General features: G+C 34.2%; 3 protein-coding genes across 5 annotated transcripts; 2 read left to right on the forward strand and 1 right to left on the reverse strand.

Moving 5' to 3' along the window:
* Positions 1–5: 5 nt before the first annotated feature.
* LOC110381484 (uncharacterized) lies at positions 6–4628 on the forward strand. 2 transcript variants are annotated; one of them, XM_021341830.3, is made up of 4 exons: positions 6–550; positions 744–1011; positions 1474–1564; positions 1687–1758. In XM_021341830.3, the coding sequence occupies exons 1-4, from the start codon at positions 221–223 to the stop codon at positions 1736–1738; spliced, it is 741 nt and encodes a 246-aa protein (XP_021197505.3). In that variant the 5' UTR covers positions 6–220; the 3' UTR covers positions 1739–1758. The 2 variants fall into 2 exon arrangements, with proteins under 2 accessions (XP_021197505.3, XP_049707508.2); XM_049851551.2 differs by lacking the exons at positions 1474–1564; positions 1687–1758 and adding an exon at positions 1999–4628.
* On the reverse strand, positions 4618–8833 carry LOC110381490 (valine--tRNA ligase). Its single transcript, XM_021341837.3, has 4 exons — positions 8461–8833; positions 7973–8082; positions 7252–7742; positions 4618–7090 (listed from the first exon to the last, which is right to left on the reverse strand). Exons 1-4 carry the CDS (start codon positions 8702–8704, stop codon positions 4969–4971), a joined length of 2967 nt encoding a protein of 988 aa, XP_021197512.3. The 5' UTR covers positions 8705–8833; the 3' UTR covers positions 4618–4968.
* Positions 8834–9282: 449 nt separating this feature from the next.
* Positions 9283–14442, forward strand: LOC110381492 (seipin). Of its 2 annotated transcripts, none has more exons than XM_049851536.2 (8): positions 9283–9961; positions 10253–10467; positions 11522–11606; positions 12048–12165; positions 12948–13086; positions 13439–13524; positions 13676–13751; positions 14286–14442. In XM_049851536.2, exons 1-8 carry the CDS (start codon positions 9684–9686, stop codon positions 14366–14368), a joined length of 1080 nt encoding a protein of 359 aa, XP_049707493.2. In that variant the 5' UTR covers positions 9283–9683; the 3' UTR covers positions 14369–14442. The 2 variants fall into 2 exon arrangements, with proteins under 2 accessions (XP_049707493.2, XP_049707494.1); XM_049851537.2 differs by having other exon boundaries at positions 9287–9961; positions 10322–10467.
* The last annotated feature ends 1520 nt before the right edge of the window (positions 14443–15962 follow it).

Below are 15962 nucleotides of genomic sequence, written 5' to 3' on the forward strand. Positions count from 1 at the left end.
ATGGACAAGACTAGACAATATTTCAGTTTTTCAGTCGATGTCATTTGTTCTATTTCTCGATTTGTTTTATAAATCTAAAATACTTCTATAAAGTAATAGGGCAGTATAAAACTCCATATAAATTGAGATAATCGAAACTACTGCAGTATACAACAGTTTGTGTCTAAGTGAAGGCAATGGAATGTTGTAAAAATCTAATGTTTTGAAACGTATATCAACAATGTCTTCGGGTCTAGAGCATGAAGATCTGGAGAATGTTGCTCTCGTTAGAATGGAGGATGTACAACCGTCACGGGACAGGATAGACAGGACCGTAGACTTGCAGAGCCCGCCTTCTGACGACGAGGAAATATTCGAGACGTGTATTATTGACAAAGTGGAGTACGACAATGAATGCGCGATTGACGATGATAGTGACTCGAATATCGGAAGTATGGTGTCCATTCAATCTGAGGAGATGGTAGAGGAAGAAGAGGAATCTAGTGATACTTCAGAATTGATTGTTCCCGAGATTTTGGACCCACCCACAGAGATAATAAATGAACCAATTGTGAGTGCATTTTCGCGCCCTTGAACATTAGATTGCTACTTGATATTGTTTTTTGCTGCTCTATTGTCTTTTGTTAGAATGTTTAAACATATTGAACTGAATACTTATTTGAAATAACTTCCTTGCATTCTTTCTGTCAGCCTTGATAACTTTTCCATAATTTTTTAATATTATTTTTTTCTTTTTTATTTAGCAAAGGCCAAAAGAAGTGAAGACCAATGCCAAACCAAATCAATCAGACAGTTGGCCAACATTAGAAATATTACCGGGTGGCGTTATAAAAAATGCTGTTGATTGTGAGACGTTTCCCTCCAAAACTGCAGACAAGACTCCTCGGAAGGGAGAGATGATGTATGCATGTGCCAAGTGCCCTCAGGTGTTTAAATACCTGTTCTGTTTGGTTAAACATGTTAAATGGCACGAGGAACAGGCCAAAATGGTTGATAGGACAGCTAATTTAAGTGAGTACAGCTACAGCATATTTTTTTCTATGTTTTTTCTTTCAAAGAAAAATAACTTATATTTTACATGAATAATCCTAATAGTACTATTATTGATTGATTCATATTCTGCCCTTTATATGGTGTGCAACAAAGAGTATTTTGGAGGGGTTATAGTCAGTCAAATTAATTTCTACAATAATTAAATCAGATGTTATTATCAAATAATATAAAATGCTGTAGTGGCCATATTGTGGTAATGTGGTGTTACTTATGAAGGAGATAAAATTTTAAAAGTAAATAAAGGTAAGTCTTGTTCACAGTTTTTCGTGAGTTGATTTAATAATTGTAGATCCACCAAATTTTATTGGCCATTGTTTGAATTTTAATTTATAGCCGGTTGCCACAATATGGCTTTTGGTTGGTCTATAATCTTTCACAATATTTTTTTTTTATTTAGTTTGAAAACTTTTTTTTTTTCAGGTACACTGGAAAAAGAGTTGGTGTTAGTAAAAAGAGAGAGAAATGATTTAGATAAGACATACAAAATGCAAAAAATTGAAGTTTATGCTAGGTTAGCTTATATTATTTATTCATATTAATAAGTACCTAAGAATATTTTTTATTTTTTGCAGTCCGAATAAATTGAAACTTTTCTTTGATTTCATTTTCATTAATTTTTCCTTTTGATTTCAGGATTGCAGCTGCAATAGAAAAAATAAATAATACAAGACACATTTTTAAATAATAAATCATTTTATACATTTGGATCATGGTTTTATTTAATTCTTCAATAGGCCTACTAAAGTCTACTAAATCTGTGATTAGATGCGTTGAAATGGAAGCCAAGTGCATTCTAACTAAATTCATCAGTTCATAAAATCAGATTATGCTTTTCAAATTTCTCTCAAAACAGCACTTTTTCTAGATAAGTTATGGCCCACATAGAAGATTGGCCAAATATTAAAAATATTGACATAATATTCTTTTTGTACTCCATTATTTCAGAAAAGGGCGAATCAGAAGAATACGTTTGCCTGCACACAAGTAAGAAGAAAGTAGGGTTACCAGATGCAAAGAAAAGCAGACGGAAACAACCAAAGAGGTTAAAGTCGTAGTAATAAGTCTGACCAGGTTATTTTTTATTAAACATTTTTATATATAATTTCCGCACACTCCACCGCCCCATCGAATTTAGTAAATCATTAGATAGTTAAAATATTCAGTAGATCTTTACTTTTTTGCATTAAGGTACGTTTTGAATTCATTTCATAGGCCGCACATGACGCGACTGCTGTGTATGTCTGTCTCATGAACCGTGATAAAGTTGAAATTTTAACAGGAGAAATTTCTGTTGCTGTTTTAACAACAAATACTGAAAACTAGAATAAAATATTTTTTTTATTTTATTCCGACATGAAGCATTTTGGATAGAAGTGGCCGCAACACGTGCCGTTGCTGTCAGATATCTGAAGCCGATTTCACGCAGGCGCGGCATGTGCGGTCGGCAGCTAGAATTCAAAACATACCTTTATTCTGTGTCCAGAAACTTTGGCCAAAAATATCCATTCGTCCATTTACACATAGTTCACAATAAATAATATTCTGTCTGTCTGTGTTTATAATATTGAATGTTTCAGTGTTACATGGTGTGTATTTTAAAAGTAGATCAGTCTTATTATAAGTTTAATATATAATATGTTGTTAATAAGTTGATTTAAGTGCCTGAAGCTCATACTTTCAATTTTCAAAGACTTTGATATACTTGAAGAAGAAAGTTTCTAATTAGTTTCGAATTTGTACCTACTAAGGTGGCAAAAAGTTAGACAAAGATTATTTTACATATATCAAAGTCTTTAGTTTATTGGAATGCATGGGGCTTGTAAGACGAATCGAATTAGTAATATCGATTACTAGAAAGATACTATCTGTTTTATAGTATGTACAAGCCTGGAACATCGGAAGGTTTTAATTACTGCATGAAATGAAATTAATTTATTGACTATGCGATAGGTCTTACTTGGTCTTGCTTTTATTTCATATGCTATCAGTAGTTTTATTATATAATTTTCTGCGGTAACGTAAATGTCTGTCGCCCGTGCAATTTTTTTGGAATAAAATCGAGAGTGCACAATCTAATTGTATTTATTTAGGCAACTATAACTTTGTAAGACTTACTTACATAGTAAGTTTTCATTTCTACCTATACCTAGTGCACAAAGTAATCGGGATTATTTGAAAAAAATAATTATCAGCAATTTTACTGCGCTTAAGTTTACATTTCTATAAATATTCGTCAATTACATTTTAAGCAAAAAAAAAAACATCTTGGTACGTTGTCCAATTTAAGCATTTTATTTTTGCAGATTGTCGTTACATTGAAAATGAGCCTTATTACTTCAAACGCAAAAGCTATTTGAGAATGAAGACTATATTCGCTATGTTGTTAAGTAGATCTTTTATTGTGGAATTCTTTCAAATGTAACAATAATCTGAATAGGCCGATTTTTCAAGCATCACTTAACTTTTGTATGAGGAACAAATATGGCGGTTTTGCATATTAGCTGTCAAATACCCCAAAATATTCTTCAGATAAAAGTTCTCTGGTGATTGATAAATCCGGCCCTAAATTAATGATTGGACTATGTAAAAACGGCTTTTCTTATTTAAAATACTGTCTCGAAATAAGTATATGTATGTGTATAAATCTAAGTTAACTAACCACGTCAGTCCATATATCAGGGGCCCGATTCTCCTAAGTTAATAATGTCAAAATCGAATAGTAATATGATCGAAATAGCAGTTTTAACCATATCGGGCATTCTGCTATTAATATAAGACCAATCGTATTCCATCGAGATTCGATTGGTTTGCGTTTGGTCTGCTATTTTGGTGATTTTGGTCTATACGGTAGTTAGCTCTATAATCATATTGCAATAGTTAATCATTTGCAGACAAAATAATTCATTATTGAATGACAGACAAGGATAAAAACGTTTATTTCAAAGAAAAAATAGCGGAATGCCACATAAGTAGGTACGTTTCATTCGTAATCGAGTCGGGATTGGATCGCAGTCGAACGTGAATCGTATGTTGCTTAAGTAAAATTAGGAGAATCGTGCCCCAGGTCTAGTTCATAATAGGTAACCAATGTTGTTGAATTCATGTTGTGTGTATAAATCGCTCAAAATACATAGTTATTCATACATTATATGTTAAGGTACTATAAGGATTGTTAATTTATATATACTGGTTTTTAATTAGTTTTGGTATATTTGTGTTGTGTCTCTATTGTTTACGGTTCTGTTAGAATTTGAAAGAGAGCACCAAAAAAGGATTTATGTTATTTATCCAAAAGTCTATTTGGGAATAAACTTACAGTTTCTTTTCCATTTTTTTTGTGGTTCATTTTGACTTTCATAAATACCAAATGCTGATTTTTTTTAGTCACTGTTTACTATCGATGCTCCTTTCAAATTGTTTCATATTATATTTAAAGTTACTGTAGATAAAAATTGTATTACTTTGGTTCAAAAGGGGCCACTAATTGTTAGTCAATTAAAATAAGAAATCTATTGTCTGTTGTAACTTGTAAAACATTTATTGTTTTTTTTAACAATAAACTTTTTGATTTTTAACATTTCTTCTCAGTTCATTATGTTAAAAAAATGAAATCTCAAACAATATCAAATTTCCTGCTTATGAAAATGCATTCACTCTAGACATTTGCCACTTTGCAATAAATATTCTTTTGAAACCTAAAAGCAACAAGTTACTTAAAAATGCAAATTCTGTTTACGTAGACAAACTATTTAACCATTTAAGAATTCAAACGATTTCCTACGTCATAATTATGTCTAAGGGGTCGCATAGACTATCAATTAATTATTGCATTTAATTGATTGTCTAGGCGGCCTCTTAGTTAAAATTTCATTGCAATATTATTCCCTAAAATCTAATTACATAATATAATTTAATTTACATCAGTCTTTGTAACTCTTCAAGTTCCTTTTTCTTCGTATTTAATTTTTGTCTGTCCGACGCTTGTGCCCAATGCGGGGCATGCGTCAAATAATGACTACTTGCAAACTTAGCCTCTAATTTAGACAGACCGTCTTCTAACCACTTTATTTTCTTCTCTAGTTTAGCTCTAGCTGCAAATACAGCAATCTCAAGATCTTCCCCAAGTAATTCCACTTTGACTTTCGTATCTTTATCCAACATGGCGCTCACGTATTTCTTATCCGGATTCGGTTTGAATTGAACTTCGCCACAACGCGACAGATTCAAAAATACTGTTTCACTATTTTCTATGTCCGTTTTTAGTTTGTCATCTTCACTTTCAATGAACACAGAAGGTCTCAGTTTATTAGAAATGTTATACAAGCCTTTCATTTCTCTGATTAGATTTACAGTGCCTAAGAATCTATTGACTTGCCACTCGAAGTCGGCATCCTTCCAGTGTTTGAAGTCTTTTTGTTGCGGAAAATCTAAATACTTGTTAGTTGCGTCCTGGAAGTTATGTACTATGTTGTTGGAGAATGTTGGTACTTTGGGTATGAGTTCTTCCGTTAAATATACCATGAAAGGAGCGAGACACCGGAGAGATGTGTTGAGAACTGCAGACAATGTGTGCGCGTGGGCATAAGCCATCTTAGCATCCTTGCCATCCATTCCAGGCTTCGTAGCTTCTAAGTAAATGTCACAAAATTCATTATACATCAGAGTCCTTATTGCTTTTGTTGCCAAATGAAAGTCATAGTTATCCATGGAGACATTAACTTTTTCAACCATCTCCGCCAATCTGCTCAAGATCCATGTATCGAAGTACGTAAGGTCGTCAACACTCAAGTTTTTGTCCAACTTTGGTAATCTCGTGTAGGCCATCTGGGTGTATCTCACGCTTTGCCAGATTTTGTTGCCGAAGAGCTTGTTGGAATGGCATGTCGCGATATCGAAGTTTACGTAATGCGACTTTATATCTTGCGAGAGCAGAGTGAACCTCAGAGCGTCAACTCCACATTCCGGTATACCCTTCGTATTTGTATAGTTAGCTTGATGGTAAGCTAAAGCCTTGTCCATTTCGGCCAAACTCAGAGTTCCGTTTCTATGCATTTCTTTAGTTTTGTCTTTCAAATTCTGTAAACTAATGCCGTCTATGACATCCAGTGGATCTATAACGTTGCCTCGACTTTTGGACATTTTTGCGCCTTTATTGTCGCAGATAACTCCGTGTAGTAGCACCTTGTTGAATGGTAGCCGTTCTGTCAACTCTAAGCCGAGAATAACCATTCTATGGACCCAAAAGCCGAGGATGTCATGTCCAGTCGCGAGAAGACTCAAAGGATAAAACGTACCGAAGTCCTTATCTCTATTGACATTTGGCCAACCTAACGCTGCGAATGGATAAATACCGGAAGAAAACCAAGTATCAAGAACATCGGAGTCTCTTTCGGCTACAATCATATCCGGCAAGGTTCTTAAAAACTTGGAAGCTAGCACTTTGGCGGCTGCTTCGTTATTCGCGGCTACCCACGCTACATCGCGGTCAACACTGCATTTATAAGCCGGGATCTGATGTCCCCACCACAGCTGCCGAGAAATACACCAGTCCCGATCGTCGCCGGTCCAATTCAACCAGTACTTCACAAACTTGTCAGGTTCGATGACCAGTTTGCCTGTCTCCACTAACGAAGCTGCTCTTTCATTTAGTTCACTACATGATAAGAACCATTGTTCTTTAGGTAAATGGTCTATGATCCCTCCGGTTCTACTGCACACCGGTAAAGTCATGTGGTGAGGCTTAATACCTCTCATGAGACCCATACCCTCCAACCTCTTAATCACAGCTTTTCGGCAATCGTAGCGTTTCGTATTATTAAAGAAGTCGCCAGAGTTTTTCATTTTTCCATTTTCGTCAATAACTTCTAGAAGGGGAATATTATGTTCTTTAGCTACTTCGTAATCTATTTTGCTGTGCGCGGGAGTTAGTTTCACAGCGCCAGTTCCTACTTCCATGTCGACAAAATCGTCGAATATAACGGGAATAGTACAGTTTCTAAATGGATGCCAAACCTTCTTGCCTGCTAGATGCGCGAACCTGAAATAAGAGAAATAATCATTAATATCAAACTCAACAATTTGAACAAATGACCAAAGAATTTGTTAATTTCTAGATGTAGTATTCACAATTCTCTCTTGGTGCTAGATTTGAGTATTGAATTGAATACTTTAGTTAAAATTTTTGTAATTATTACATACCTTTCATCCTTTGGATGCACAGCAATAGCTGTATCACCCAACATCGTCTCCGGCATGGTGGTAGCCACAACAACCTCCTCTTTAGATTCAAACACCCTGTATGCAAAGTGGTACATCAAACCAAACTTAATAGGACTTTCATATCCAGGCACGTTAATATCTTTGGGGCCATTTATCGTGACATTTTCAACCTCTATGTCCGACACAGTAGAGTTTAATGTGCTACACCAATTCACAAGTGCCTTTTTTCGATATATCAAACCTTTGTTGAAAAGGTTTATAAAGGCTGTATTGACTGCGTGTGTGTGCCTCTGGTCCATTGTGAAGGTTTCTCGAGACCAGTCCAGGGAACAGCCAAGAGTTTTCAACTGATTGCAGATTGTGTTGCCATGTTTTTCCTTCCATTTCCAAACTTCTTGAAGGAACTTTTCGCGACCAATGTCATAGCGGGATATGTCTTGCCTGGTTTGCAAATATCTTTCTACAACGCCCTGAAAATTTAGGAAATTGTTCTTACAACTTATGTATATATTATACTTAATTGTTCTTACACATATATGAAAAAGATAAACAGTATTTGTTCGATTACAAGGTATTTTCTTTTTCAAAATCATCAAATAAAACATGGCAAATGATTGTACAGTCCACACCTTTTTGCAAGGTGAATTGAACATTAAAAATTATATTACAATGTATCCTGTTAACTGAAATGGATAGTTACCTGTGTAGCAATCCCGGCATGGTCTATCCCTGGAAGCCATAGTACATTGTGACCCAGGGACCTCTTCTGCCTTACTATCACATCCTGTATGGTGCAAGCTAGAGCATGACCTGGAAATAACAATATAACGGTATGTGATAATTGAATGTCTTAAAGTAAGTAAATAAATTGCCTTTGTATAGGTATTTATTTATTAAAAAGGGAAAAGCATGTTTCTGTACTTGGCAAGACCATATTATAGCTCCTTACCTCCTATATGGAAGTGCAAAAATCTTTGAAGGGTTCATTAAAAAAAATAAGAGCCAATATATTGCAATCTAGTGACCAGTGCAGATATCAATTGGTAGTTGACTCCAATAAGATTCTTAGTGGTGAATGGATATAATCTACATCAGAACTTGAGTCTTAGATACTATTTTCATTTAGCATGTTCCAAACCCTTCGCTCGCCTCACAAAATAGCTAAAAACTAGGTTACATACAACTAACCTAAATGGAGATTGCCGGTGACATTTGGAGGAGGTAGCACCATGCTAAACATAGGCTTCTCACTTATACTCTCGGCTTTAAAAAGATTATACTGCTCCCACTTCTCATATTTCTTCTTTTCAACGTTTTTAGGCTGGTAAGCAGTAGCCGATACATTTGGTTTGAGAACTACGTTTGTAGTACTAGTAATTAACCTCTGTTGTATGTGCAGAAATGGCACTCTGTAATTTTGTAACCGTAACATTTTAGGTTTTATTGATGATTCCACAAATTCTACATTGGTCAATCTGTGTATTCTGTGTTAAACAATTTTATTTTTAGGGAAATTGTTTTGATTTTGACATTTTGAACAGATGATTAGATTACGTTCCGTTTGCTCATTTTGTATTTCAATTTAACTTTATGCAGTGGACCGGTAATCGTAAACGAAATATACAAAAGTTAAACAGTATTTATTATTTAAAAACTTTCCACCTTGCGTAAATTTATAAAATGAAATCTTATGTACAATTTTGTTTGAACCCGGTCCCAACGAAAGCCTTTTATTGTATCTATAGATTACATTATATCTTCGGCAGCGTGTAATGGTTTGTAGCGGATTTGACAGAAAACTTTAGTGTTGCTAGCCCATTCATTTACCATTCGTTAGGGGAAACCATTACTAGAATTAGTAACTTTTTCAGCAGTCAATACCAAAATATTATATAATAGAACAGCGCTTGCCGTAAGAAAAGGTCTTGCGAAACGTATGAAATATACCTGCCCTTTTTAAAACAATGAGGTAAATTGTATACTAGCCAGCTAACACCGTCACCTTCGTTACGTCGCATTTATTTACATCAATTTAATGGTGTGAAGTTTGGTTTCAAGTTTTTACAAAGTAGAAAGTAGGGGTAGTTTATTTTTTGCAACATGGGAAAGCAAAACGAAGATTTCTACGCTCCTCCTGTGGAAGTGTCAAAATTTAAAAAGGGGTTGTATTTCGTCTGTCAATAACTTTGACTTTATTTATCGCCATATGAACAAAAACAATAAGTAACACTGCATTAACTGACCTCCATCGCTTATCTTATTAATCAACTAGCATCCGCGGCATACTGCGTCATTATCACGCTTGTTCTATCTACGAAACGGACTTAACCCTTGTACGAGCGATATGCACTATCATTACTTTAAGTTTATCTACCCACGATTAAGCACTGTCCACTCGCCTTGACTCGAAAATGTTTGAAAAAAGTCCATTGCGTTATTTGAATCCTTTTACCGTAGTGCGGGAGTATGTTCGGAAGCCCATTGAAGCTTTTATCTTGAACCAATACTTGGGGTATAAGAAGAAAACTGATCAAAGTTTAACGAGTGTTAAGGAATTAATGTATAGAGTCGCTATAGTGACTTTGTTTGTGACTGTTATACTGTGGCTGTCAATTTTTATGTATGTGGGCTTCTATAATATTTATATGCCCAATGTTACCCATGTGCGGCCGGTGCATTTTCAATTCAAGTGAGTATTTTTAAGTATTTATTTATAATACTAGTGATACTTCTGTTGCTTCAATGTCACGGTTTATCTAACCTTGACATCAAACAAACTATGTATTTTATGCCTAAATTATGAACTAAAAATATAGAAATTAAATAAAAAATTCTTCATTTATTGCTAAAGAAAAACTATTTTGCCTTTTCTGAAACAGAGTAAAAAAATTTTTTTATCTAATGCTCTATCACATTCATGACTTGTATGATTATTTTTACCTTTGTTTACCTTTGAAATTCAGATATATTTCTTTGGCAGCGAACCAAAAAATCCCGAGTTTACATTGGCCAGGACTGCTCAAGAATTTAGTATAAACCTTAATTTCAGACCATGTGAGGACAAGTCAGGGATATGCTCATACCCATACGCTTACGTGCAGCTGACGAAGGCTAGTAACATCCTGATGCCTAAGCAGCCATACCGTATCAAATTGGTTCTTGAGATGCCCGAGTCTCAAGTCAATAAGGACTTAGGTGAGTTTTGATTTTATTCAGAGTATTCCAGTAATTGGGTTTATAATGTATTATACCTATATCATGGGCGATTTTACAAATTCATTCTCAATCTTCACCATAAAACTGTAAGACACATACACAGTTCAACTACAATTGTGTTGTAAATGTGTGAACATGAGAGGATGTAGCAGTAATTTACTTGCATGTAAAACTAACTCTTTGTTTTTTAAAGGAAAAAGAGCATAATTTTTTATCAAATTTATCTTTAAACAATATTGTCATCCATGGAAATACCCAAACAGCATCGAAATACACTCTTTAGAGATCAATCACCCTTCTCAGTTCAAGAGGTCAACAGGAAGGAATCAATCGAGCATAGATAAAAACCTTGCTTTATCAGAGTTATGAAACATTTTCTATTAGACGTGGGCAAAAGGTGAAACTAACTCATAAAGTATTGAATGACTATCATGTCTAGATATGATGATCATGATATCCTGTTAACTTTTAAAAGACTATAAGAGCACCACCTGTGCAACAAATGAATATTTCTTTTATTTTTCTTATGTATGTTCTTTACTTTAACTTAACATTTACTTGCAAAGGAATCTGTCGCTTATCCTAAACTTAATTTATATGTTTTTCATAACAGAAGTGAACAATTGTATTCTTTTTATCATATGATATCATATCCATTCTTTTTACCATGTTATTCCTTATGAGTGACTATTGCAAGCCCTAGCTCGCAGAAAGAATTTCCACTTCTGTTTTATCAGCAAGTGATTTAATGTCCTTGTATGTGTAGATGTAATGGTATTTTTCAAACATGTTTCTTAATACCTAGTTAAAATCCATTGGTTCCGGTATTTAAATCATGCAATTTTGAACTCTAAGAAATGGACTTAAGATTCTTTTTATGACCTTGTTGCAGTAGATTTGTTAAATCCTTGATTTAATCTTTATCACAGTGGACTGGACTTTGATTTATATTTATTACTCAGAATACTTCCCTGAGTTTACCTATATGCATATCTTGAACTGATAAATAATTTATAATTATGTATGATTTCAGGAATGTTCATGGTATGTGTACAAATGCGCGCTAAGGGTGGCTATCTTGTCTCCTCATCGTGTAGATCTGCTATGATCAGATACAGGTAATATTAGTGCACATGTTTTAATACCAACTAAAAATGACACTGAAATTCAAAACACATTTATTAAAATTTGATGAAACACACACAAATAAAAAGTACAGACTGAAAGGTCTCAAAACGCCTAACCTTTGTGAATGAAGTAGTGGTACAATGAAATCTATTTTCTATTCAAGCAACTGCGCAGAAGAGATTTATTGGGTCCCTTTTGTGGTATGGAGTGAGGCGCGGGGGCGGGCTAAAGTGGTGATTGGCCCGCAGTGCATCGCATCATAGCCGTCACTCGGGATTGGTTCTTTGCTAATAGGTAAATCATTTCTGCGCAGATGTAGGTCAGAGCTCAAGATTCGTGCCGATAACCATACATGCATTTACACACACGAGTACAGCTCACCCGCTTTCTTGACACAAAACACCTTTAACAATATCTCCCCGATATTCCAGATCTCTACTGCATCACATAATGAGGACGTTTGTACTGTCGCCGCTGTACCTCGGAGGCGTTGATGAAGAGAAACAACAGCTCAGGGTAGAACTGTTCAGCGATTTCGAAGATGATCCTGTGAGTAACGAACTAAAAATAGTATGTACCTAGTACATCATAGAAAGTAATATTCTTTATTAGAAAACCGTTAGAACAAAGAATAGAGGCGATCGAAATATGTGTGTGTGAGTTTAACGCTAAAAAGCATAATCATCATCCGAAACATATTTTCAAAACATAAAATAATATTTCAGGATTTTAAGATCTCTCTAAAGCCTTTGATTGCCATCATGATAGCTCACTTACAGGTCAAATTAACTTTCTTAATATGTTATTAGTATTGTTTGTAGTGTACATATTTATATAGTTATATATATACATATATATTATTATTAATTTATTTGTGTATTGTAATATATGTAGGTATATGTTTCACACTAGTTTTTCGGATTTGTTTGCACCTACCAACGCTTTCTCTCCGCCACCCAAAGGTAGACTGGTAGAGAACGCCTAAGGCGTTAAGTCCGCCATTGTACTATTTGTGCAAGAAGTATTTTAAATAAATAAATAAATAAATATACTATGGCTCTTACTTCCAGCAGGTTAGTGTGCCGACTATGCGTAGATGATTATTTTACAAATTCTTCGAACTCCCACACTCCCACATAGATTCGGTGTTCCTCAGGGCTTGATTCTGGGTCCATTCTTATTTATTGTTGTAATCAATTTATAATCAAGAACCTTGTACCTATTTAATTTATAGAATTTTACATGTCCCTATATATTTGTCTATCTGACTCATCTTTTATTCCTAGATGATGAATATTATTAAAATTATAACATCTTTACTTTGTAAATAGGACAAACCCGCAACAGACGCATACGTAGAGCTACAGTCGCGTTTCGCTCAGGTGTACTCGAGCGAGCTGCATGTACAAGCACATTTCACTGGGTTACGTTACCTTATGTTCAATTGGCCCAAGATATCTGCTATTTTTGGTAAGTTTACTAAAAATATAAAATCATTTATTCAAAGTATGTATGAAAATCAGCACTTTTTAAAGGTAAAATTTACACAAGACAGTCCCCAAATGCGCGCTTTTCACCATTTCCCTGTGTTTATGCTGGGAAGAAGAAATGGTGTATTTCTTGTAACGTTTTGTCAAAGGCACAGAAAATGATGTATTAACTAATAATAAAATGTAGATGTGTGTTATCCTTTTGTTACGCTGACTCGCTTTAACTCCCTGTAACAAATATACTGAAATAAATTACTGAAAAAAATATAGTTTCACCAAGTTTTGTGACTAGTGTTAATCAGGAGTCTCATATAATGTTTTCTGTTTTTCAGGTATCTGCACAAACTTGTTCTTCGTATCACTAGTATTTGTACTGAGCTGGTACCATCTACAAGACGGCTTGCCCGACTTTATCAAAGTGAGTATTTTGCTTTTTAATAATTCATTAACAATAATATTTCCGTTAACTTGCTTCAATAGAGCTAAACTATTGATTATAAGCACCTCTAAAAACAATTTTTGGATCTCCATATTAACTTTTTTATAGACTCACAATTCTTTTGTTTCAGAATAAATTTCGTTCTGAGATAAAGACTGAAGACGACGACAAAGATTTCATTGGAAAAGTCAAATTGGAAAGAGAAGGTGAGTTGGAACATTAACAACATAACTTTCAAAAAAGACTTCCCTAATATTAAGTACACATAAACTATTTTACAAAAAATAACGGCTACATAATAAAGAATCATGGAATTTATGAATATGTCGGCGTCAGGATCCGACATCGTTAAATAAAATAAAGGGGTTCTCACACAATCACTTGGTTTATTCCAATTAACACAGTATTAGTCACTACAATTATTTATCACGAATTTGTGGGAGGTGTGCACTCGGCGACGGTCGGCGAACGAATGACCCGAGTCGTGCGCGCGCCGCTTTATATAAGGTCCACCGATTACAGATCGACGGTAGACACATCGACGGTGGCGCCGTCAAATATTTCAGAGCTCGCTAGTTTTCTAAAAACACAAAACGCCTATACACTTGTTCAGTACAAGTCCAACACAATCCAATTTAAATCAACCTGTATTAATTTGTTAAAATTATATGATGATCTCCTCCCAGACGTGTCCGTCGACGGCGACACCCGTATTAATTAACAAATTTTCTATTTACTAGATTCATCTTCATATTTCGAAGAGGATGCTCTTTTAAAGGAATTCCAACAAATCGAATCGAAAGAGGAAACCAAGAAGACTTAAATGTGATTACGAAATTACCTATATATTTTATTTTTAATATTTTTTAGCAATATTATATTTTAAACAAATATATGTGTTAGAGAACAACTGAGAACATTTTTGGAAAAAAGTTTAGTACAAATCGCGATATTTTTCAGTAGAGCTAACCAATACTTTGATTTTTTGTGATTATAGTGCCATTTTAATTTCTGATCCTGCATTTTTCTATTAACCATACATGCATATGTTTTTTTATATGTGATTTAAGTACAAAGAAGCATTTGGGATTGCATTTTTTTCTGTATTTCTTTTTAGAAATGTTCTCAGTTTTACTCTATAAAAATGTTAACTACTTAGATACCTTTAGAAATGCTTTGGGCCTAGTAGTATCTCTGAGTGGAGAAATTCTATTCTGCTTTGCTTCTAGGCCTAAGACTTTTCAATCTGACATGTTATGTGTTGCCAGATATACCGCATTTTTGGATTTTATAATAACAAGCTTTTAAGCTCTCTGAAAAATCAGAAATCTCACTTTTTGTAGCAATAGCAGAAGTGAAAAATACAACCTGGCAGCACCAGAGAGGCGATAGTAGTTTCATAAAAATCACATTATTTTTCGTCATTTTTTTGTTGAGTTGCTATTGTTAGAGTTTATTTAGGCTATGTTAAAACATATCGATAAGTTGTCGTAGTAGTTATGTTACAAAATAACCCAGTAAATGTGCCCAGTAGTGATGAACATAATGCGTATGCGCAATAAACAAAAACTACATTATATTAGAGTTTTCTAAGAATAAGGGTATGTTACCTTATAAAATATTTAAACTTTGAAAACATCTACATAAAAAACTACTGAACCAATTGAGATGAATTTTCGTACAGAGATGGCTAAAGCTGGACAATTTAAACTTGGATGCAATCCTTGAAAAGTTCTATTAGGATGAGAGTGTGACTGAATTTGCACCTATTATATAATATCCATGTAAAAAGTAATTATTGCTATCACAAAATGAAATATTGAAATTTCCGAATCATGTACCTACTTAAAAAGTTTTTAAATATTACCTTTATATGCCTATAATAATTAGGTAAAAATCTGTCTTAATATACCCGCACCAAATACAGCTTATTGCAATTAATATTAATGAAATATGTATTTTTAATAAAGTGACTGAACTTAATAAAAAATATAGTTATCTGCACGGATATTGAGCTCTCGGCGGAAGAGTGGGGATCGCTTTGCGCACTGTACACATAAGGCAATAAACCAATAAATCGCTTCTGCGCAGGTGAAGGTCAGGGCTCAATATCCGTGCCGATAACTATATAATGTATCTATGTTAGTGCCTTCGGAAAGTAGCGAATTTTCATGACTTTTCCTTTCCGCTTTCGATGTTGTACTTATTTATAAGTAAATATATTTATTATGGAAGGAATTTTTATGTGATAGAAAATGTTACGATTATAAAAAAAATATCGTTGTCTGGTTTGTATAATGTTTATTTTGGGACCCGTTGAAGCTTAGCTTTAAAAAGGTTTAATCAAGAATTCGTCACACTATTTTGTTTTAAATTCTGTCTTAAAAATGCCCTCATATATATTTTATAAATCAACA

This window comes from Helicoverpa armigera, chromosome 28 (assembly GCF_030705265.1).
Source record: "Helicoverpa armigera isolate CAAS_96S chromosome 28, ASM3070526v1, whole genome shotgun sequence".
Taxonomy (NCBI): Eukaryota; Metazoa; Arthropoda; class Insecta; order Lepidoptera; family Noctuidae; genus Helicoverpa; species Helicoverpa armigera.

What these genes read in the sequence shown, in the direction of transcription:
- LOC110381484 (XM_021341830.3), top strand. Translation starts at nt 221, where the DNA reads ATGTCTTCGGGTCTAGAGCATGAAGATCTGGAGAATGTTGCTCTCGTT. An exon ending in TGATAGGACAGCTAATTTAA is followed by an intron (nt 1,012 to 1,473) that starts GTGAGTACAGCT and finishes TTTTTTTTTCAG; the next exon opens with GTACACTGGAAAAAGAGTTG. An exon ending in AAAATTGAAGTTTATGCTAG is followed by an intron (nt 1,565 to 1,686) that starts GTTAGCTTATAT and finishes TTTTGATTTCAG; the next exon opens with GATTGCAGCTGCAATAGAAA.
- LOC110381490 (XM_021341837.3), bottom strand. Translation starts at nt 8,704, where the DNA reads ATGTTACGGTTACAAAATTACAGAGTGCCATTTCTGCACATACAACAG. An exon ending in CACCGGCAATCTCCATTTAG is followed by an intron (nt 8,083 to 8,460) that starts GTTAGTTGTATG and finishes TGTTATTTCCAG; the next exon opens with GTCATGCTCTAGCTTGCACC. An exon ending in GTGCATCCAAAGGATGAAAG is followed by an intron (nt 7,091 to 7,251) that starts GTATGTAATAAT and finishes CTCTTATTTCAG; the next exon opens with GTTCGCGCATCTAGCAGGCA.
- LOC110381492 (XM_049851536.2), top strand. Translation starts at nt 9,684, where the DNA reads ATGTTTGAAAAAAGTCCATTGCGTTATTTGAATCCTTTTACCGTAGTG. An exon ending in TCAAGTCAATAAGGACTTAG is followed by an intron (nt 10,468 to 11,521) that starts GTGAGTTTTGAT and finishes GTATGATTTCAG; the next exon opens with GAATGTTCATGGTATGTGTA. An exon ending in CAAGATATCTGCTATTTTTG is followed by an intron (nt 13,087 to 13,438) that starts GTAAGTTTACTA and finishes TCTGTTTTTCAG; the next exon opens with GTATCTGCACAAACTTGTTC.